Source organism: Gasterosteus aculeatus, chromosome 8 (assembly GCF_964276395.1).
Source record: "Gasterosteus aculeatus chromosome 8, fGasAcu3.hap1.1, whole genome shotgun sequence".
Lineage (NCBI taxonomy): Eukaryota > Metazoa > Chordata > Actinopteri > Perciformes > Gasterosteidae > Gasterosteus > Gasterosteus aculeatus.
The window spans coordinates 17,733,316-17,755,225 of record NC_135695.1 but is presented as its reverse complement, the minus strand read 5'-3'; the positions used below and the strand labels follow the sequence as shown (position 1 = coordinate 17,755,225).

General features: G+C 49.6%; 1 protein-coding gene and 1 long non-coding RNA gene across 6 annotated transcripts in view; one reads left to right on the top strand and one right to left on the bottom strand.

Annotated features, from left to right (window-relative positions):
• The window catches only part of tle2b (TLE family member 2, transcriptional corepressor b), a 55,528-nt gene extending 33,843 nt beyond the window's left edge, over positions 1-21,685 (bottom strand). For 2 of the 5 annotated variants that reach the window (XM_078108498.1, XM_040183748.2), the window contains exons 1-5: positions 21,486-21,685; positions 20,832-21,008; positions 17,634-18,214; positions 10,446-10,543; positions 9,452-9,515 (exon numbers count right to left, since the gene is read on the bottom strand). In XM_078108498.1, the coding sequence (XP_077964624.1) occupies positions 9,452-9,515; positions 10,446-10,543; positions 17,634-17,657 (186 nt within the window). In that variant the 5' untranslated portion in view covers positions 17,658-18,214; positions 20,832-21,008; positions 21,486-21,685. Of the gene's footprint in view, positions 1-9,451; positions 9,516-10,445; positions 10,544-17,633; positions 18,431-20,831; positions 21,009-21,485 lie in introns of those variants that run through there. The other 3 variants (XM_040183749.2, XM_078108501.1, XM_078108499.1) reach the window with 2 other exon arrangements.
• On the top strand, positions 8,754-10,206 carry LOC144411471 (uncharacterized). Its single transcript, XR_013468645.1, has 2 exons — positions 8,754-8,970; positions 9,359-10,206. It is a non-coding gene; the product is annotated as an uncharacterized LOC144411471 (long non-coding RNA).
• Positions 21,686-21,910: the final 225 nt, after the last annotated feature.

Genomic DNA, 21,910 nt, shown 5'->3' with positions numbered 1-21,910 from the left:
AGACAAAACACACAATATGAATGAGTCAATGTGGGGTCTGGGAAACAGAGATTGGAATTTGTTTACCACTTTCTGAAAATTAATAGATGTATGAATCAATTGAGAAATTAATTTAGGACATAATACATTTTTTCAAGATTAATTAGATAACAAACCAAGATAAAATATCTACACCCAGTATATCCAGCTCCTATCTGAGGGTGTGTTTTGTGCATTCATTGACTCCAACACACCTATTGTTACGTGTGTGTGTGTTTGTGTGCGCGCTAAATACCTTGTGCTACCACCTTGTGCCTGTTAAATGTGTTGTTCCCTCTCCTCTCCGTGTGAGTTTCCCTGTGTGTGCGTGCGCGTGTGTACATCAGTAATGTGCTGTAATGGTGTCGGTGGCGAGCGGCGTGCAGACAGCGAGGATCCGTCACGGTGACAAAGGCGGCCGCCGCCCGCCGCCGGATGAGAAAACAACGCTGTGACGGATGAGAGCGAGACGCGACTCTCGCTCTCTCTTCCTCTCGTGCTCATTTTCCCTCCATCGCTCTCTTCTTCCTCTCCGTTCCTTCCTCACCTCATCCACTCCCTCCCTATCACCATCACACATATATATATATATATATATATATATATATATTCCCCCTCCTTCTTTTCCTCGCTGTCGGATGTTCCCCATTTCAGGCCATCTCTTTGCTTCCCGTCTCATTTCACCCACTTGCTGTCCTTGTCCGTCTCCATCCGTCCTTGTCTAAATTCAAATTGACTTTATTGGCATGAACATAATTGAGTGCCGCGCGGCCGGATCGCACAGCAGGAGGTTCACACTGTAGGCGTGATGCTTCTGAGTTAACAGTAAAAGGAAACAAATGGGTCCCACGTTACTGCAACACCGTGCATATGGAACTATGCGACGATAACGAAGGAATCAGCGCATCGCAAAAAAAAAAAAAAAAAAACATGAATCAGAGAGTTTTGTGAACTATACAAGAGAAAAAGAAGATTTTGAGAGAGTTCGGGGAAGCTTTGTGTGTGGTTTGGCTGGTTCCTCCCCGGAGAAGATGGGATGTTCTGACATATTCTGCTGCTTCAGGGGAAAATATTCCCAGTTTATCAAACAGTCATAGAGGGGGTTGAATTCCTGCTATCGGAGTTTGATTTGATTAAAGAACATGTCTGTTTGAACTATTGAGAGTCAGAGACCGACATCAGTGAAACCTGTCAGTCTGACAGAGACGGGTCTGGAGATTTTCATAATTGATTCCATAGTATTTAACCAAGAATGAATATCGGCAGTTTACCTTCGAACCGCATGAGGGACCCTGATTGTTTGTATTATAATTTATAACATGTTTAAATGAGATCTGCTTTTGTATAATAAATTGGATGGAATTGCGTTATTATTGTATACTTTTTAAAAATTTGATTCTATGGCAACATAGTTTTTTCTATGAAAAAAATTAGCTTTAATGCCAATAAAGCCACATAAAATTGAATGAACAGAATTGTATCGAATGAATCAATTCAACACAATATGAAGCGTAAGAGGCAGTGAAGTCTGGAGCGTTTATTCCCGCACGCATTTGCTCCTCCAGTGATTCGTGGAGAAAGCACCTTGTGTTTTATAACCCAACAGACAGCAAATACATACAACAAATCATCTTTGCTCCAGATATCAGAAGAGATTGAATGTCTCACAATGGGCAGCAGGAGGTCTCTGACTTGTCTCGATCCATCCGTCCCTTTGTGGTCTCCCTCTGTTGTCCCCTGTGTCCTCACGCGGATTCTCTCCTCTCACCGCCTTCACTCAGCCAATCATCCTCCCTCTTTATTCATCACCTTATTATCCTCTCTCTTACCTCACCTTGTTTTTATCCATCTACTGTATAATTTTCATCTCTGTCCTTTGCACGTCTCTTTTCTTCTCCTCTGAGTCATTTCCATCAATCATCCTTTCCCTTTATGCTCTCTCTCTATGATGATCATTACGTGCTCCCTCTCGCTTTTTCACCATTGCCATTTTCTACTCGGCTCATTCACATTATTTGTCTCTCCCGTCCTTGTTGAGGGATATTTCTGTATTTTCTCTCCCTCCGTTGAGCTCATCGCCACCGTGTATTTTACTTTCTTTCCATTCGTCACGTGGACGCACCACAACGTGGAATCTTTTTCCCATTCAAAAGTGCAACCCCCCCCCCTCCCCCCCCCACAACAAGCCTCTTTTTCCACATTCTCCTCTTCTAACATCCGCTTTCCATTTAGCATCTCACGGTTTTACCCACTAACAGCTGAGTGCACCCACCGCGGTCCAAGTATTTGAATGCAACCTTGCAGGCGATAAAGAGGCAGAGCTCTCCACTCACTAAAAGCAACGCAATACAAACCCAACGTTGAGGTCACACTGCATGTAAAAGGGCTCCATTGGCTACTTGTGCTCGTACTACCACTGGAGAGCCGCAGTGCTGTCGCTGAGAACAACATCCCGTTGTGATAGTTTAGTCTCTGCTGGATCATTTCCTCTTTGCCAGGAGGTCGGATGGAGAGGAAGAGTTTCGCCTTCAGGACGGCTCGTGACGGTTCGTCTGCCAGGACGTTACCGTCATTAAAAAAAAATGACACGCATATATCGGATATCGGACGATATCGGAGTGATTTGACAAGCTTTGTCTCCACTTTCTTTGTCCCACGCAAGGCTCATTGGAATAGAAGACAAAACACAAGCGTGAACAGGTGACACGAAAGCTGTGAGTCGGTCACAACGGCGGAAGCGCTGCCAGTGGCGGTACGATTCGTTCTGTAATGGCTCCGTTCAGGGTTGCCTTCCAAGAGGCAGGAAGGAGACGACTATGTCGGGACCATGGGAGTCCGGTCTGGACCACGGCCTTTCAACAACGGGGCTTTGTCTGTGTGGAAGTGCGACTAAATGTAGACCAGCACCAACTATAGCGGACATTTGCAACACTTACTTACATTACTGACAAAATACGTATTAAAGACGCACAAAGCAAGACTTTGCTGGGATGCGCTGCGATGCTCCATTGTGTGTGTGTGTGTGTGTGTGTGTGTGTGTGTAACAGGTGTCTGCCCTACAGCAGGCCATTGTAACAGCTGCACGATGGCAGCACAGTAATAACAGCAGTGTGCACAGTTGAAATTGCAGTGATACACACTATGCGTCTTATCTGTTGCAGTTGTTTTCTTTTAATGGCTTAACTGCCCGCCCGCCCGACCCCCTCAACCCCCTCCCCCCAAACCTCCCATTACTCCATGCTCGCCGCTGCGTCTTCTATAACCCCCTCTGTTGTCTCATTGAGCTCCCTGTGTTACATCTTTGGAACACGCGGCTCCCGAACCGTGGCTGCAGGAAACGTTGCGGGTGAGGACCGTTTGCGGCGAGGCGATAAACGGAATCATTACGTCGGGACGATGATCTATTGGATGCCGTCGCCAACGGCAACGGAGAGAGCGCGAAGTGTTTGAATGTTTATGAACACAAATACACATTTTTTACTGAACTATATTAGTTAGGAGGTAATTGTCTATTGTGAATGATTAAATATCACCATACCATATATATATATATATATATATGTTATATATTCAATCCGAAGTCTATGATGATGACCTAATTTCTTTAAATATAGTTTTGTGGGAATATTGACATGACCATAAATTCATTTTGGTAAACAGAAAGGCTGTAATTATTTTTCAAAATGTCAACACAGTTATCTGTGACACCTAATAATCAATAAAAGCGTATATGTAATTGAACACACATTGTCAGCAAAGTTCAAACCTCCCTTTCTTTTCCTGCGTTGAGGCTCGTTGTTTCAGTTCAGCGGGCAGCGGGTTACTCGCAGCGTAATTCTTGTTTATCTGATCGCACTGTAACGTCGCACCCTCAGGAACAAAGTCTATCTGCAGCTAATAACGTTCCCGCTGCACTGTCATCATCAGTGTCTCTCCCTCTCTCTCTCTCTCTCTCATTCCACAAAGAACGCTAGCAGACTTTTAAATGAGGTTCAGGAAGTGGGTCTAATCCAAGGTGATTTATCTAAATGGGACATTTGTGTGTGTGTGTGGCTTTACATCTTGTTTATCTCCATACAATACGTGTCTGTTTGGCGTGCGTGCGTGCGTGTGTGTCTCTCATGTGTGCGCAGGCAGCTTGTGTTTACTCTCGCGTGTATTATTTGTGGATGCGAGCGTGTGCGTAAAAACCTTAACAAAAGCATTGTTCAACGGTGTCTCTCGGGTGAGCTTGTCTCTTTCATCTGCCCGCCCCCACACACACACACACACACCCACACACACCCACACCCACACCCACACCCACACACACACACACACACACGTTAAAACATTTATTAGCATGCTGCGCCAGCCCACATCCGAGGTTAGGTGAGCAGGCTCTGACTTCCCCATTGTATCCTGTCAGCGGGTGACGGCTAAATCAGTCACGGCAGACATTCAGCCTCGCCGCAGCTCCTCTTGCAGCCGGTTTCATCAGAGGGAAGCGCGCCGCAGGAGGGACGGCAAGCACCCGACCTTGAATCCACGGCGGAACCGGTTCATCTTCATGAACCTGTCCCGTCCGGTTTGCTTCTGCCGCGCCAGACGGTTCAGACAGGTTTAAGGCTCTTAGAGCGGACGCACGGCCTCCTCTACATCTGGGCCCGGTTTAGATCCGCGGGCGTCCACATTCTGAGCCTCTTCCTCCCTGTTATCTTACATCATTTTTACCATTCTTCACCTTTCTCTCTGCTCCCTCTTTTGCAATGTTCACTCCTCTCTGCCCTCTGTGCTGACGCCCCCCCCACCCCCCTCCTCCCTGTGCCCCCATCTGGTTCTGCCATGCTGCCTCCTTTTGACCTCCTCCTCTAGCTCTTCACCTCCAATATTGCTTCTATACACTCACTTTGTTTACTTCCTTCGCCTCTCCCTTTACCCAAACCCTTCCTCTGCCCCTTTGCTCAGGCAGCCTGTGACTGTAATGCTGCTGAAGAGAACACAGTGTGTCAGCCTGAATCAGACGGATGAGCTGCGAGCGGAGTAAGAGGCTGAGAGCCCCGCATTAGTCCACACACACACACACACACACACACACACACACACACACACACACACACACACACACACACACACACACACACACACACACACACACACACACACACACACACACACACACACACACACACACACGCTGCCTGAGGGGCTGCACTGAACGGGCGGCTCACACAGATACACACACACACACACACACACGCGCGCGCGCGCTCACTATGTTCCAGCAAATGAGGCCGAGGAGGATACGCTGCAACCCTGATAAAGGCTTCACAATATCACCATTAAGACACTTTCTTTTTAAAACAGTATTTGAATAAAATGAACTGTGATGAATGGAATTAAAGCACAATAACATTGACATAAAGCACGCTGCTCTGTTGAACCACGGTTACTTTAATTCCCAAACTACTATCAGTTCTTCAGCGCTATGATGCGCTTCCCGGTCCGAGACCCCGGAATCAATGCAATCGTCTCCAATTTGTTTAGAAGGTTTAAATGAAGGTCGATGGGGTTATCGTGCTACCGGGACTTTGGACTTTGTTGTTGTGCTCCTCTTACTGGAAGGCAGTTTAATATTTAAAAAGGCAGCAAGCCGGCTTACCTTCATTCAGTGTTGTACGATGCTTCCAAATGTTACTTCTCGCATGCTTCGTCGTTATGATTAATCACTGGAAAAATCTAATTATGCCAGATCCACTGCCAACCAAATATACATTTAGTTTTTGGCTCGTGTTTAGATTTCAGATAAAAAGTGACTTGTTGCCTCATTGCCTCGCCCCTCCCTGCACAACGACGCACAGAAATGTAACACGGTTCGTTATTTTTCATAAGGAAATATGACGCAACAACGTAACAGACACACGCGCGCACACACACACACAGACCACAGGAGAGGCCACATAATGCAATTCCTGCCGTCACCGTCCAGCAGACATGTCTTCTTTCTGAGGGGGGGGGGGGGGGGGGGGGGTTGTGGGGGGTGGGAAGAAGACGTTTTCTTCTACCACATTCCACTGGGCCTCACGCGTGTGCATCTGCTCTTTGCCAGATTCCTATTCTGGCCGGTGGGGGTCAACGCGGGTGACCTGCTTGCACTTTGTTATAGCCTCAGCTAACCCCCCCCGATTAGCTGGGGCTATAATGCAACCTTATTTAAAAATACCCGGAGGAATTCCAGGAGAGCAGTGAAATCTGAGAGCCATGAATTATAAATACAAACAGGGGGGAGAAAAGACGCCTGCAGACACACTCACTGTGTGCAACCGGATGTTTGTGGCGTGCGTGTTTGCCGCCGTCGTTAAAAGTTACACGCTGCCCACGTCTCGCTGCACACGCAAAGAAATGAAGCCGTCTAGAAGAGCAGCCAACTGAAAATATTCCATCCAAAAAGATAGCGAGCAGGTTCTGCCAAACAAAGAAATTCACTCTCCCGAAAAACTGCCTCCGCTGTTTTAACTGCAGCAACGCTGCACAGACGGGAGCAATTTGAGAGGGTTGTGGCATCATCTCCTGTGTAAAACCCATCGCCAGGTATAGAATTAAGGTGGCAAATGTGAAGAAGAACAAACTTTCCGACTTTGAAAAGCTCCATCCCTGAAGGAGAGAAAAAAAAACTCGATGAAATGTGATTTGAGTTGGTTATGATCATTTCTTTTGATGTCCGTCACGTTTCTGGATCTTACAATGTAAATATAAAAGAATGAATCTATTATCTGATTTTCAGGTTGAACGTCTACATAAATTAAGAGTAGAGACTAGCGTAACAATCCCTCCAAATAAAACAAATCAAAATACATCGTTGCCTTCATAAAAATAGGAAACGGGACGAGAGCAGCAGCCTCGCGTTTTAAGATCTAACGCCCGGATCTGGTAGCAAAGGGGGAGGAAGTGACGGGACGTTGTGACTCAGTAACGACGTCACACTGCTTCCTCGCGCCGCCGGACGACGTTCGCCCGTCTTTACAAAAGTGCCAGCTCACCGGCTCACAGAAAAAAAAAAAAAAACGCCGTTTTTAAATGGTCATAAACATGCAGAATGCACGTGCATGGGCCCTGCCAGCCCCTCCCCCGTGTATTCCACGTGATGAGCAGCGCGGCGAGCGCCGCCCCATCCTGTGGAAACAGGCCTCAGTGTGGATGACAGGCCTAACGAGCTAAATATAGCCTTCTGGGTTATCTCCTCTGTGGGCGCAGCGAGTCCGTTGTTGCTTCACATTATTTACGTGTCTGTGCTCTCTCTCTCTCCCTCTCTCTCTCCCCCCCTCTCTCTCATTTCACACCCCCCTCCTCCCTCCACACACACACAAACACATCACTATCTCTTTCTCTTGGCCGCTGTGTTGCATACTCTCTTCTCTCCCTCATCCCTTTGCAGCATCCCTCCCCCTCCCTCCCTCTCTCCCCTGGTATCTCTCTCTCATTTAGTCTCACTCATTTCTCATTCAGCTGTTTTTTTTTCACTCTCTCGTTCCCTCTGTATCTCTCCTTTGCCTCCATCACTCTCTTCCTCTCCTCTTTTATTTGCTTCTCTCTGCCTCCCTTTGTATCCCTCCCTCCCTCCCTCAGCAGTGGCCTGTTCTTTTTTTTTTTTTCCCTTCCCAACACTCGCTGAGCCTTTTTTCTCTCAAGCCATCTTTCCCTTTGAGCCTGCCTCTCTCTCTCACACTCCCCTCCCTCTCTTTCTCAGCCATCCTTATGCAGTAGCGTAGCACTTTGCTAGCCGCGACACCACAGAGAGCCCCGATTCAAATGTCGTATCCCTGTGAGTGCTGACCACCTGCCATGCCAACCTCTGTGGACGTGTCCTCTGCACCTGCAGCCCCCTGACCTACTGCCGCAGTGCTGCGTCTCCGCTCAGCGTTGAACTTCAATACAACAGAAAACAGACGCCATGCTCCTGTGGCGATCCGTGTGATCAAATGTCGCCCGCCCGCCCCGGTCACCCGCCACACCTGTTGTAGGAGACCGAGCGGCGAGGACTTGAAGGAGGACGACGATGGCCGGGACACAATAGTCCTGTGAAACCACAGAATGAGGCTTTCTGAGGTTTTTCCACTGTACTTCTTTGAAAAGCAAAGAGAGGATATTATTATGAAATGAGGTAGGTTTGAAAGGTCCCTTTTGTTTTAACAGACGTGATGAGCGTCTTTGTTTGCATATATTACAATCCTTTACGCAACTATACGGATTTGTTATAAGGACTAGTTGTGTTGTGTTTATGTAACTAGTGGGTCGAGGATGCGACTAGAACATTCTGCTGTTATTTACGACTACTGGTGGTCGCCGGAGGCCTCGCCAGTCTGAGCCGAGTGAGTTTTAGGTGAACATACGTGCTATTAATCAGTTTGCCGAAGTGGAATCAAGGTGTTTACAGGCATTAAGGATCATTTTACTTATGAACTGATGAGGTCAAACTGATGTTTAGCATGACAACTCTTAGTGTGTGTCTGTGTCTGGATGAATGAATGTGTGTATGTTCTGTGTATTTGTGTGTTTTATCGGTTTATCTTCAGCCTGTCTGTCTGTGTGCTCCTTAATCCATTTGTCCCTTTGCCAGTTTTCCTGTCTTCGTCCTTGCTTTCTTTCTCCCTCTCAGTCTGTCCGTCCGTCTATGTCCCTCTCCCTCTCTGCCTCCCCCTCTCTCCCCCTTTCCACCCATCTGTGTGTCTATCTAGCTTACGGCGCTGATCCCGCCTGCTCTCCCAGGTTTATGAAATGCGAGCAGCTTAGCAGATGGTGCGTATCGTATTCCGCTCGGCTCTGTGTGGGTTTTGTACCACAGACGAAGGCTTACGATACATGTGAGCCTTTAGTCGCACAGACACGGCGACGCAGAGGGAGCTCAGGCTGTTAGCGCGCGACAGGAAACGCAGAGAGAGGAAGAAGAGACCGCGAGGCCGAGGCAGAGGAAAGGTAAGGGAGACGGAAAAGACGAGCCTCGTTTCAGACAGACGTACGAGTGAGCGTGACAGTTTGAGAGAAAGACAAACAAACTTGTTTTTACTCGTTTTGGAGCTGGCGGATGTTTGAAAGTGCATTCCGCTACGAGTTTTTAAAAGATATTGATTGTTTTTAGGACTCTGTTTTAGCGTGTTAGCATTCCTCAGACGTGCAGTCAATGAAATGAGAAGTCAAAAGACAGAATGAGAAGTCAGAGTAGTGACGGGGGGGGGGAGCAAAGAAAAACCTTGAAGTGGCTTCGACAGTTTTTACTTCTGAACAGCAAACACAAAAAAAAAAAAGGTCAATCCGGCTTTTCAAAGGCACAGATTCGACTCCCCTGATTGTAATTCCTACACAGGAACCCATCATACTCTCCTCAGAGTCCCCCGAGTGACCCGGGTCACACCCGCAAATCACCGCGCAGCTCCGGCAGCGGGCTGATTGGACTCACCATGATGTAGTGCCTCTGCATCTCAGTCTTCTCGCTGGCCAGCTTCTCGCACTCCAGCTTCAGGCTGCACGAGGACGGGAAAAGGACACACACACACGGGCGCCGAGTGAATGGCGTGCATGGAAATAAACGGCAATTTCTTTTTTTTTTTCTTCCGCGGGAAATATTGCAGAGGTCACACAGAGTTTAAGGCTGTGCAAATAGCAAAAGAGTATTCTTAGCCACACAGTGCGGCCGGGGATTAGGGTTGAAAGTGACAGTGAAAAATATCACCTTCATGGTAAGCTACTGCCAGCAGGGTCCTGCTGTCCTATTCACCACCGCAATTCATCACAACCCCCCCCCCCCCCCCCACATGTGGGGCTGCTTTGACAAGTCCCCGTGTGTTTATCGCCTGGCTGTATGCGTCGTGTGGACATCGGTGGGTTTCTGCTCCTGACGAAGCAGCACACTTCGCGTCGGGTTTGTGCTTTTTCGGTTGTGTCGCGTTCATATATTCGTATATATATTCGTATCAAAGCGAGTCTTTTCTCCTTTAAACGTGTTGCTTCAGTCAACGACGGCGCTTTGTATCGCCACATCTAATTGTGCAAATATTTGTTGTCCAAATGTGTGAACGTCTCAACGATTTGATTTTTTTCTTTTTTGTGGTTGTTTAGACAGGATTACATTTCAAGGGCTGCCACTCACTGTCACTCGACAGTATTTTGTATTCAATGTCTTGATGAATAGATAAATAAAGAGATTAACGGACAGCCACGCTGACATATTGTGTTTACGGGTTAATTTATTAAAAAACTGACTTCCACAGATTTGAACAACAATGTGTTGTTACTATAAACCGAACTGCATTTCTAGGCAACCGCTTCACGGCATGTTTACGTCTCGTCAGTTTATGTCATTCAAATGAACTGGAAAATGTGGACTGTCCAAACTATAAAAGCATTCTTCAGCACCACATTTATGTGAACGTATTGTAATATTGCCTGTGTACCTGTGATACTGTGCCTGGAGGAACTGGAACTCCTCCTTGATTCGGTCCAGAGTTTCCAGGACTGTGAACTTGAAGGACTGCCCGGGCTGCAAGGGAACCTGCATGGGAAACAGGAGGAGAGAAGCAAGAGATGAAAAGTGGATACTGAGGTGCCAGTTACGTATTTGTGTAGTCACACGTGCACCTGCACAAGCCTGAGCCACACAGTTACGTAGGTGTGTGTGTGTGTGTGTGTGTGTGAGAATGTGCGATTGCGTGTCTCGGGGGAGAAAAAAAGCCAAGATGAAAGTGAGAGGGAAGGTCACTCCCTCTTCCCCACACATCATAAAGCCGTGTCCTCTCCCTGTTCCCCTCCTCCTCTAATGACTCTCCTCATTCCCTCCACCGCCCCCACCCTCTCCTCCTCCGCTCTCCCCATCTTCCACATTACCATCCTCTGCGCTCTGCCAGCCTGCTAATGTATTCCAGCCTACAAAGAGCTGAGAAGGGAGGAAGCGTCAAATTAATAACTTATAGGAAATCACAGCTGCGTCTCTCACCTACTAAAAGCTAAAGAAGGCCCAACAAAGTGAGCAGCTCCCTGGGGTCCACTTCCATACCTCCAGCGCCGGCCCTCCACGTCTGCTTTTGTCCAAAGCACCGATTTTTGAGGCGGTTTATTTTTGGGGATGGGGCTTAGTTGGTAGTCTGGAAAATCTAGACGATCCACAAGTGGTCGTATTTATTTTTTCTTTTTTGTGGATTCTCATGGGCGATTTGTTTATGTAAGAAAAGTATTCTCCCAATTTGGATTAGCGGGTTTCCCCTGCAGTGTGGGACTCCCGCTGTTAGCCACAGGGGGATGCTGGCTGCCAGGTGTTGCTGCCACTTCCTTTTTGTCACTTCTTGTCACCTGCCGGTGATCATTGAGCTTCGCGCCACACCAGACGCTTCCAGTGCAGGAGACAAGGACATCTCATTAGTGTCCCACTAGTGTCCACTGTATGACTAGTGCACCCAGAGCAGAACCCAGATCTGTGCATGAAGGCATGATTACGTTATTATGATAATTTAGTGGGGGGGCTTTGGAGGGAAGGGCTTCCGGTGCTGCCAACGAGGCAAATTTCTCGCAAGATTTAGCACCGCTTGGATCCAGTGCTTTTAGCTACTTGTACCGGAAAAGAACCAACTCTGACTTTGTTTCCTTTCAACACGATTTAAAGCCCCAAACGGCCACGACTCAAAATGCAGCTTTGGTCTGAGCATTGGATCGGACTATTTTCGAATTGGAAAGGACGTGCTCAACTGTTCGGAGGTTATAATTCCTGTGACAGAGTCAACTCAAGTACCTTAAGTCACAAAACACACAGTGTGTGGTTTCCTACTTAGTGACCTCAGCCAACTAGGAATCCATCCATCCACCCGGTGCTTTACTCTCCACGTAGCCATCCATCCAAACCGAGCGGCTAAAGTGCAGCCGGGTGCCTCTCGGCCTGCGGCTACGGCTAAAACATCGGCGGCGGCCTCATTGGTCTAGACGAGCACGATCCAATTAGATTTCAATTAGTCCGACGGTGGAGGTCGGGGACGCGGTGGGTTCCCCGGTAATTAATCCACGGAGCCGAGCTGAGCCGAGCTAAACTGAGCTGAGGCGGGCAAAGCGGGGACATCTAGATGGCCGGATAGGCACTGCGCGCACACACACACACACACACACACTCAAACCATCTGGGCGAGTATGGGCGGGTGAGTATGGGCGGGTGGGTGAGTTGTGGGGGGAGGGGGGTCTGCCAACAGATCCCCACTGACCTTGATTCACACCACACACACACACTTAGTGAGGGGAGGAGAAGGACTGGGGGGGGGGGGGGGGGGAGGGGGATAATGATCTGTCACGCACGGATACAAACACACACGCCCACGCAGCCGCGAGCGCACAGAAAAACACACAAACAAACAGACACACACACACACACAAACAAACAGACACACACACACACACACTGCACACGCAGATTCAGCCAGAGAACACGTAAACCAACCGTGAGGGAAAGAGCACGGATGGATTGATGATGGGAGTGAGGGGGTGAAGGGGGGGAGGGGGGGGAGAGATAGTCATCTGACAGACGGATGGACTCGTCTGACATCTTTACAGTGGAGTGAAAGAACGAGCAGAGGGACAGATGATGAAAGAGCGACTGTGAGAGATAGCCGGCCATTCATCCGCCTGACACCGAGGGAACGGGAAGGAGGGGAGACATAGACGGGCGGCGGGTGGGGGGGGGGGGGGGGGGGGGGGGGGGGGGGAAGGGGGGAGGCGGCGGCCCTGTGCACCGTCCAGCCGTCTGTGGCGACGCGCTGCCCCCGCCATCTGCTGCCGTGAAAACATGAGCGCACAGACACGCACTCACGCCGATGCACACGCATGAAGTGCTGCCGGCGGGTTACATCAGCAGCACTAAGTCACACAACAAAGGCCGCAGTCACAGATCAGGATTATGCGAGGGATCCGCGAGTGACGACCGCTGGTGTCAACATGGCGGCGGCAGCGGCGTGCCGAGGAGGGACGTTTGATCCGCTTTCATCAACCGCCCTCCCTCCCCCCGGCGACGTCGTCGTCTTTCTTTTGATTCGCAAATTGCACGTTTTGGAAAGAGGTTCCTCGGACACCGGAGCAGTCAAAGTTCTTATGAGCCGGGAGAAAACGAGAGACACAGACAAGGTGCTCGGGCACGAGGAGAAATGCTGAGCTCTGTCGAGTCCGGAAAACTCGCTATTAAATTAGTGCACGCTAATTAGTAATAGCAGGAGACCCTGTGTCTTGCTCATGGGCACTTAGAGCAGGTAGAACAGAGTGGGGATAAATGTGCATCCTTCTGCAGCGTTTGCAAAGATGGAGGCGTCATGAAGTCGTGCCGTATGCACAGCGGGACTCACATTTGTTGTTGTGTGTATCTGGTCTCTCCTATATTGTGACAGATGGCCTCCCAGACGGTGAGGGGTCCAATAGTGCTTCACCGTGGGCCAAAAACCATCCTACCGCCTGTGTGTGTGTGTGTGTGTGTGTGTGTGTGTGTCATAGTAGCCAGCATAGGGGATCCTGAAACCCAAAACTGATCCGGTTAAGCTAGGTGGAGGAAGGAGGGGTGGGTGGGAGACGTGAAGGGGGGCGTGGGGGAGGCAGGGGGGGGGTGACTTGTGCTCAAGCCTGTGTGCAAAAACACACACACTCATACATACACAATGTGGAACAGCAGTCAATCACAATTTGGCCAAGCTGGCACGGGCAAGCGGAGAATTAGGAAGGATTAGCTTTGGGGGGGTTAAGGGGAGGAGTGGCGGGCGAAGTGCAACGCGCCGTATCACATAACAGGACGGAGGTGGGAGGCTGCAACCATCGCCTGTCTGTCTGCCTTCACCAGGAATTTTTTTTTTTTAAAAGCAACGCAATGTTGATCATTTCACAATTGGGTTTCAGCACTGTAATTAGATATAAGATTATAGTTAGATGCAACACGTTTGCAAGTTCTTTCCCAGAGTTTGGACAAACATTTAAAGCCAGTAACCAGTGTTACTGGTCAGAACATTGCAACCAGGTTTTTCGGGCATGGATAACAAAGGCTGGGACACTTGGAGCGGTCGGTGTCCTTTTGGACACTCGTTAGGGCCCGTTTGGCCTCCGGCGTGGCCGTGCATGGTCGGATTCATCCGGACAAAACGCCCACAAACCAAATATTTTATATTCTTTCTTGTGCCCTCTGTTGTGCTGCTCCCCCCTCTTCTTCTTTGCAGCCCCTTTGTTCTTCCTCCCGCCCCGTGTCTCTCGTCTCTGAGACGAGCAGAGACACGTTCAGATCAGCGCATGAAATAATAATCGGCTGGTGAAATATTTAGGGGGGGAAAAAGGGCACACGGATAGATGAGAAATACCAAGTGTGTCAGAGCCACTTGTGTGCTCAGCGGTTTGGAGCGCGCCGGGAGGTGACAACCTGAGGTTACCCATCATCCATCTCCTTAAGACGCCACTGGCGGTTTTTGGTCCACTCGAAGCTTTTCGATAACTGAGAGCGAGCCGGCGCTCTTCTGCTGTCCGACGACAGAAGCTCATTCAGCGCTAGCGGGCCCCCTTCTTGTGCAGCCCCGAGAACCGACAGACATCTTTGTCAATTAAATCTGGCGGCCGACCAGCCGGCGAATAAAATGGCCACTCGGCCGGCCCGTCAACCAGCAGGCTGGTCAGGGCAGCGTTTAACCAGGCGGGCGAGAAGCGACACGGGGTTGGAGGACAGAAAAATGGGCCGCTTCCTTTAAACCCGGGCGGCTTGTAAGACATTTTTCTTGCCTCTCCACAGCCAACAACAACTGCCCCACACAGGCCGGCCGCCAAAAGATTAAAAATACAAATGGCTCCGTGTATGCGGGAAATTCACCGCGCTAAATGGTTCAGCGCGTCCTGCCGACGCGACCTCGACACCTACTGAACACAGACACGCAGTCAGCTTTAAGCCCCGCCCTCTTCTAGAGGCTCCACCCTCATTAATGGCGCACATGCGGCCACATAATTGGCCATAGTGTGTTTGCTTGGCTGTAAAAAGTGAGTGCGACTCTACCGTAGCCCAACAGAAACGAGCACAGCTCATGTACATCGGAGCGATTGGAGCGGATTTAATTTCGTATCCGGTGATACTTTGTCTTATGATTCTGCTGCGATCTCCACCGTCAACAATTAAACTTCTCTTTCACACTCGCCTGGTCTCTCTCTGTCTCCCTCTTTACACGAATAACAAATAAACTGTCTGATCTCGATCCTCCAGACGACGGGAAGCCGCCGCTTGAGACGAGATGGCGTTGGCGCTTTATTGGATACATATGTGAAATGAGGTAAAGAGTGGGGGGGCTTAACCGCGGAAACCCGGTAAATCCTCCCCGTCACTGAGGTGTGGCGGCCAATCGAGGGTCTAATGCGGTCACAGCAACAGGCGAGGTCGGACCGGGGCTTCATTTATTGTTGTTGGCACGGCGCACACAAACCACAGCGCTCCCTTTACCCTTCCTCTGAACTCCAACACACACACACACACACACACTCTTTTACAAGGACAAATACAAACGTGTACCTGGTGCACACACCGAAGACGCACAAAGACGCTTCACGCTTAAAGGCGAATCAATGAATGCATAAAGCTCACACAAGTTCACACCTTAACACACACACACACACACACACCGTTGTTACAAAGATGAATAGATTAAAGCACTAAAGAGAGTCATTAAAAACACACCTCACTAAGTCCTGATAACGCTCGCCACAAAGAAAACACAAACCCATTGCGGCTCCGTTCCGTTTGAACCTTTTCCCAGCAGAGCAAAAGAGGAACAAACCTCCGACTTCTCCTCGGATTACAAATAGGAGATAAAAACAGTGGCTGAGCGGCCTTGAGACGCCTTCCCAGGAGCGCCGCTCAGCGGGCCGCGACCTCTGACCGACGCCAACGAGGACACGCAGAGGAGTAGAACTCCAGTGGTTGGGTACTTGCGCGGTTTGATAAAAAAGAAGTGATTGTTGTCTTTACGTGGGTTTTTATACTCGATTGCGATGTCAAGATCAAGTTTGCAGAAAGTTTTCTTCAGCTTAATAATCCATAAACTATCTGCTACACAATTCTTCACCCCGATCTCACTTCACCATATCGTGGGGATGAAGCTTGGACATAGTTAGGTAGATCTCACATGTAAAACCTAAAAACACGTTTTTATTGATTTTGATTCTTCATCAGTGTCTAATCTGCATTTTTGAGGACGAACGCACACTAATCTAATGCTCATACACACAGTCTGTAACAACACACAAGCACGTGCACACATTTGTTCCACGCACCCTCACACCTCTCCACACAGGTCACATTTCATAGCAACACCAGAAATAAAGTTGCACGGGCAGAGGAGGCCTGCAGGAGGAAGGAGGAGAGAGAGGGCCGATCGATCGGCTCGCTCTGGGATTGAACTTCCTCACAAGCGAAGCGCATCGCAGCAGGAAGCTCTCTGATGCGCCTCTAAAGGAGAGAACAGAGGAACCATCACACCCGCTTCTCCCCTTTGCATCTTTTTCCATTTTCACTCCTCTTTCCACCCCCGGCCTTCCTAAAGAATTCTTCTTTTTCTTTATTTTTTTTATCGTTCTTGGCTCTCACATCTTTCAATTTCTCCCTTTTGTTTTTTTTCCCCACTTCTGTCCGGTTTCTCTCAGCGTCTCCCTCCGTTCGATAGCGGCGGCTGGCTTATTAGCATTCCCTCTGTACATATAATTGAATCCTCAATGCCTTCCGCTGGTGAAAATGTCATTCATAATTCCGTGTGATGGCTGGCTCAGTGAGTGAGCGGCTGGCTGGCTGCGGGGCAAAGTGCCCACTGACCCATTTGTACCAGATACAAAGAGACTGACAACCAAATCTGATTATAGCAACCGGGGCCCCCGTGAAAGGAACGGCCTCGGACAGACTCGGCCTAAACTGCCATTCATCCTCCAGTGATTTTAAGTCTAAACGTCTTTCGCCGTTTTTTCCGGGTTTTTTTACCCCGTCAGGTAAATTAATGGCGAGTTGTCGCTGCTGCTGACGGGTTCAGCTTTAAGACGGGACTTTAAAGAGGTAATGAAAGGGAAGTTCTTCAGCCTGTGTGTGTGTGTGTGTGTAAACCAAAATTAGGTTTACTGACAAATTTACACACACACGCAGATCTGTTCTCACACACACACACACACACACACACACACACACACACTTAGAGACAACAAAACAGCCACAAACAAATATAAACATCAAGAAAGTCACCTGATTAGAGCAGATAAAGAGGGAGGTGGTGTGTGTGTGTGTGTGTGTGTACATAACCCTCGTGTTACAGTACTGTCCTCACAACTCAACACAAGACAGGGACAACAAGGACAGGCTGAAAAAGAACAGAAAGACAAAAAAAGGCGAGGACAGACGGGAGACAGCAGAGGGTCGGAAAGGGAGCGTGCGAGAGCAAGGAGAGGAGAGGAAGGACACGAGATAGGACGAGCAGGGAGGCACCGAGGGGGCAGGGGGAGATGACAGGCGCCGAGGACAACGCGAGACACGAAAGGCGAGTGAGAGACTGCGGGTCGAGAGACGTACGTGTAGACGGGAGGGGGACAGAAAGGGAGGCAGAGAGACGTGAGGAGGTACTTACCGGATGCCTGCCCTGAGGGTACATGATCCCAGGAGAGGAGACGCTGCCAGTCCCTTTGATGGCCAGGTTGGTCGCCTGGCCCTCCGCTCCTCGTCCCTCCACCGGTCACACACACACACACACACACACACACACACACAGACACACACACTCTGCAACACAGTAGTCTTCCGGAGTCTCTTTCCGTCTCTGTCCCTGGCAAATATTCCCGCTTACACACAACTTAATCCGGCGGTTCGTTTATCCAACAATGTCATGATAAAAAGCGAGCGGCAGACTTTAACCTCCTCCTCTTCCTCTTTTCCCAGGGAAACCAAAAGTCTCAGTTCGTCCTTGTCTTCCTCTCGGTGTCTCTCCCCCCCCTTTTCCCTCCAAACCTGCGATCCGTTTTCATCGCCCTGTGATCAGTCAAGGTCCAAACGTAGTGACATGACACTCCTCCTCCTCCTCGTCTCCCGGCCGTCCAACAGGGAGACGTCCAAACACACACTCGGCCCCCAAGTCCAAATAGCCGTCTTCTCTGCTCCTTCTTCCTCCTCCTCCTCTTCTTCTTCTTCACTCTCTCTTTGACACACTAAACACTGCTGCCGCAGAAAGGAAGCAGAGCAAGGAAAGAAGAAGAAGGAGGAAGAGGAGGGAGGGGAGAAGGGGGAGGGAGAGAGAGAGAGAGAGAGAGAGAGAGAGCTTTGTTTTTAATCTAAATGAAGACGAAAAAACGCGAGAGGAAAGCGGGAGAGAACAGCAGGTCAGTGGAGGATCCAGCGGGCTTTTCAGCAGCGAGCCCTCGACTGTAATATATTGTGCCTGTTGGCTTCAACACAAACACGACAGGCTGCTAAAGCTCCTCTTAAGGTGGAGCCGCGTGGATGGAGACACCCAGTCACACAGGAGGGGGTGGTGAGGGGGGAGAGAGGGAGGGGGAGAGAGGGAGGGGGGGGTGGATCCCTTTTCAATTGCGGTCAGGCAGACAAAGCAATCAGTCATGCACAGAGACTTAGGCTAAACTGATATGAATCAAGATTCTCACACACACACACACACACACACACACACACACACACACACACACACACACACACACACACACACACACACACACAGAGTGATCTGTTCATTACCCAGTTTACACCTTGCATTAAGATGCGTCTTGGATGATTGGACGGCTATCCACTCGTGCTTTACCGCGTATAAATCCAGGTGTAAACAACACTTGGGATGCAACGGGCGGACTGACGCGGTTGCGAATTGCATCCAGATGTTGGACGACTGCGTGTGTGTGTGTGTTACGAGCATCGCCTGCGTCGGCCCGCGTTAAGTCAACCCTCCCGAAAACCAGAAAGGCGGAGACAGAGGAAGGAGTTCATCCAGTGGAAGCAATTGATTTTTTTTTCTTTTGCATACATTATTTTTTTAATTCAAGTCATTTTCAAACCTCCATCTACAACAATACGACTGTACTATATGGATCGTATTGATTGAGCTCAGCGTTGACATTTACTATTCTGACCCCACAGGTGGTCTTCTGGGAGAGAGAGAAAAAAAAACACTTGCCACACAGAAAGTGATTCATCTCTCTTTTCCCTGAAATGCAACAGTGCTTTGTTTGGAGAAGACGGAAATCTTACCCCCCCCCCCGCCTCCACCCACCTCCTCCTCCCTAGGTTTGTTTATTCTCAAACACTAAAAAGGATATACACCTACGACAGGTATTTAAAGGGGACGGGCACCGGGGCCACACATTGTGTCGCTAAATCCCTCAAAGCTGCAGCGCAGAAGCATCACGGCGTCCTAATCAAACGAGTCGAGCGTCTGGAGGACGACACGCCAGGAACATACCCGAGATGCCGCGAGACGACGACGCCGTCTGACAGAGACGCCCAGTGAGTGGACCCGGACCAACGTCCGAGGCCTGGTGTTTCGAAGCCTTTCCACGTACGGCACGCCGGTCTGGCCCCCCCCGGGGGCCGCCGCTCGGCGCCGCTTATAAACGAGTTCACCCGGGGGCAGCGCTGCCTTTGATCAAGCGGCCATTAATCCGACACTGTGGAATCGGACAGAGACGGTCTTGGCATCCGTTGGAGGGTTTTCCAGAAAGACCGAAACTGCTTTTGATAACAAGCGGTTTAGCCGGGGGGGGGGGGGGGGGCAGCCCCAAATCCTCAATTTAGGTCACCGCAGGAATCCTATTATCTAATGCACTCCATTAACAAACACTATAGATCCATCCGAGGGAGCGTAATGCTGGCTTGTGTTAACACATTTAAACTCAGCTAGTTTGAATTTGCACTGTGACTCATTTGAGCATTTTATCGCCATGTCCGCGGGAACAGAAAGGAGGCATTAAAGAAACCGCGCATGTAAACACCTGTCTGGGTGTCGGAGGAGAAGGGACGAGTGGATGAGTGACTCGGGTTCAACTCGTCCTCGCTAAAGAGAGGACATCGTGGACGGGGGTAAACATTTAGAGGGGAGGGAAAAAAAAAGAATGTATACAGCATGATCTCAGTGTTTGGATAACAACTGTGATGAAGGGCTTGTATTCGCAGCGTGACGTCACCGACGCTCTGCAGGCTGAAACCAGAACCCAATCTTCACCGGCGACGTGAAACCGGACCGGAGCGCCCGCTCGCCGTAGTCCACGGGGCCCCTTACGAAGGTGTTCATGGTCCAAACCATCGCACATCTATCCTCAATTACGACTCTTTGCTGCAGCAGCAAAATCACCTAGTTTTGCCTTTAATGAAAGCAAGAGTGCCACATTAAAACAAACAACCCAAGAGACGGAAAACAGGAGCGTCATTCCACACTCTGGTTCCAGAGGCACCGCAGCACCTTCACACCGGCGCTACGAGCGTCCTAGAGTTAGCGACCCGCGCGGGCGGCCTCCGTCTGGGAAAGGTCATCCTGCCAGACACTCACAGAGAAAGGCACAAGCTGTCCGGGATTCAAACCCGGGAGGCCTACGCGCTGCGCGAGGCGCTAAGAAGACGGTTATAGCCCGATGGATATAGATTGCCGCGAAATTCGGCCCCAAGAGGATGAACCTCTTCAGCGCCCGGCGGTGACCCCACCCGACAAACACCAACACCACCAACACCGTTCCGCATATAGCCCAGTGTGCTAATCAGCATTATCTAATTGTCTGGAAAGGATTATGCAGGTAGTTATTCCCCCGCGACTCTTCACACCGGGCTTTACCGAGACAGATGGGACAGCAGACACAAGTCAACACAGTCCAGACGTTACGAAAGGTTGGCGGCCGCCGTAGAGAGAGACGCTGAGGAGCGTTCTTGAATCCCTAACAGGAGCCACCGCGCTTTCGCTCTCAAAACGAGTGGGTTCTTCTGACCCTCGGCCTTTGAGGAGCGTGAGGACCTGCGGGGAGAGGAGATCCACAGAAGAGAGGGAAGGTCAGCAGAACCTCAAGCAAAGAGGAGCACAATCGGCTGTTAACGTAAAGACGCCATGACGTCAGCTCGCGCGTTAGCAAACTACACAAGCTGACTAGTAATGTGCATTGATTACCTCGGTTAATGACGGTGGTCAACATTTATTGCAGAATAGCATATATATTATTATAGTATAGTATTATATTATAATATGATTATACTATAAGATAGTATTTTATTTTGTTTTAAATTTGAAAACATAAAAAAAAAATTATCCACTCAAATTAAATTAGGCCAAAAAGGGGTATTTATTTACAACTATTGTGGTCTCTAGTTAGCATACTTAGCTCACGGAATCACGGCTCGAGCTAACGTGAGCTAACGTTAGCTAACATTAAAAAACACACGCAAATCCACCGGATTTTGACGAAGACAACCGCGACGTTTTCACATGAACTTCTACCTTAAAATAGCGGCAGTCGAAGACGACGTGACATTGGAACTAAGTCACCTGTCCATTATGTGACTGCACGTGTTTTGCACTTTTTGTCAGAACAACAACCCGCTGCGAGGACCACAAGGAGCTCAAGTTAAGTGTGTTAACGTCTCAATCACCGGCAACTCCGCGGTTCCACCTTAAAAGCTCTTCCTCGTCTCAGGCCCGTACGGACGCTCCGATTGGCTCGAACGACGCTTCGCTCTAACCAATCGTTGTCGATGGTGCCCCACGTTGGGTCCTGACGTCACAGGGGGACTCGCGCCAATGGCGTTGCCAGCTCTGCGGCGGAGTGACTGTGAGCGGCGGAGGGGCGCTGAGCGGCCTGTGGGGATTGTGGGCATTGAAGTCCCAATTATTCTGCGCACACACACACGCACGAACGCTGCCCG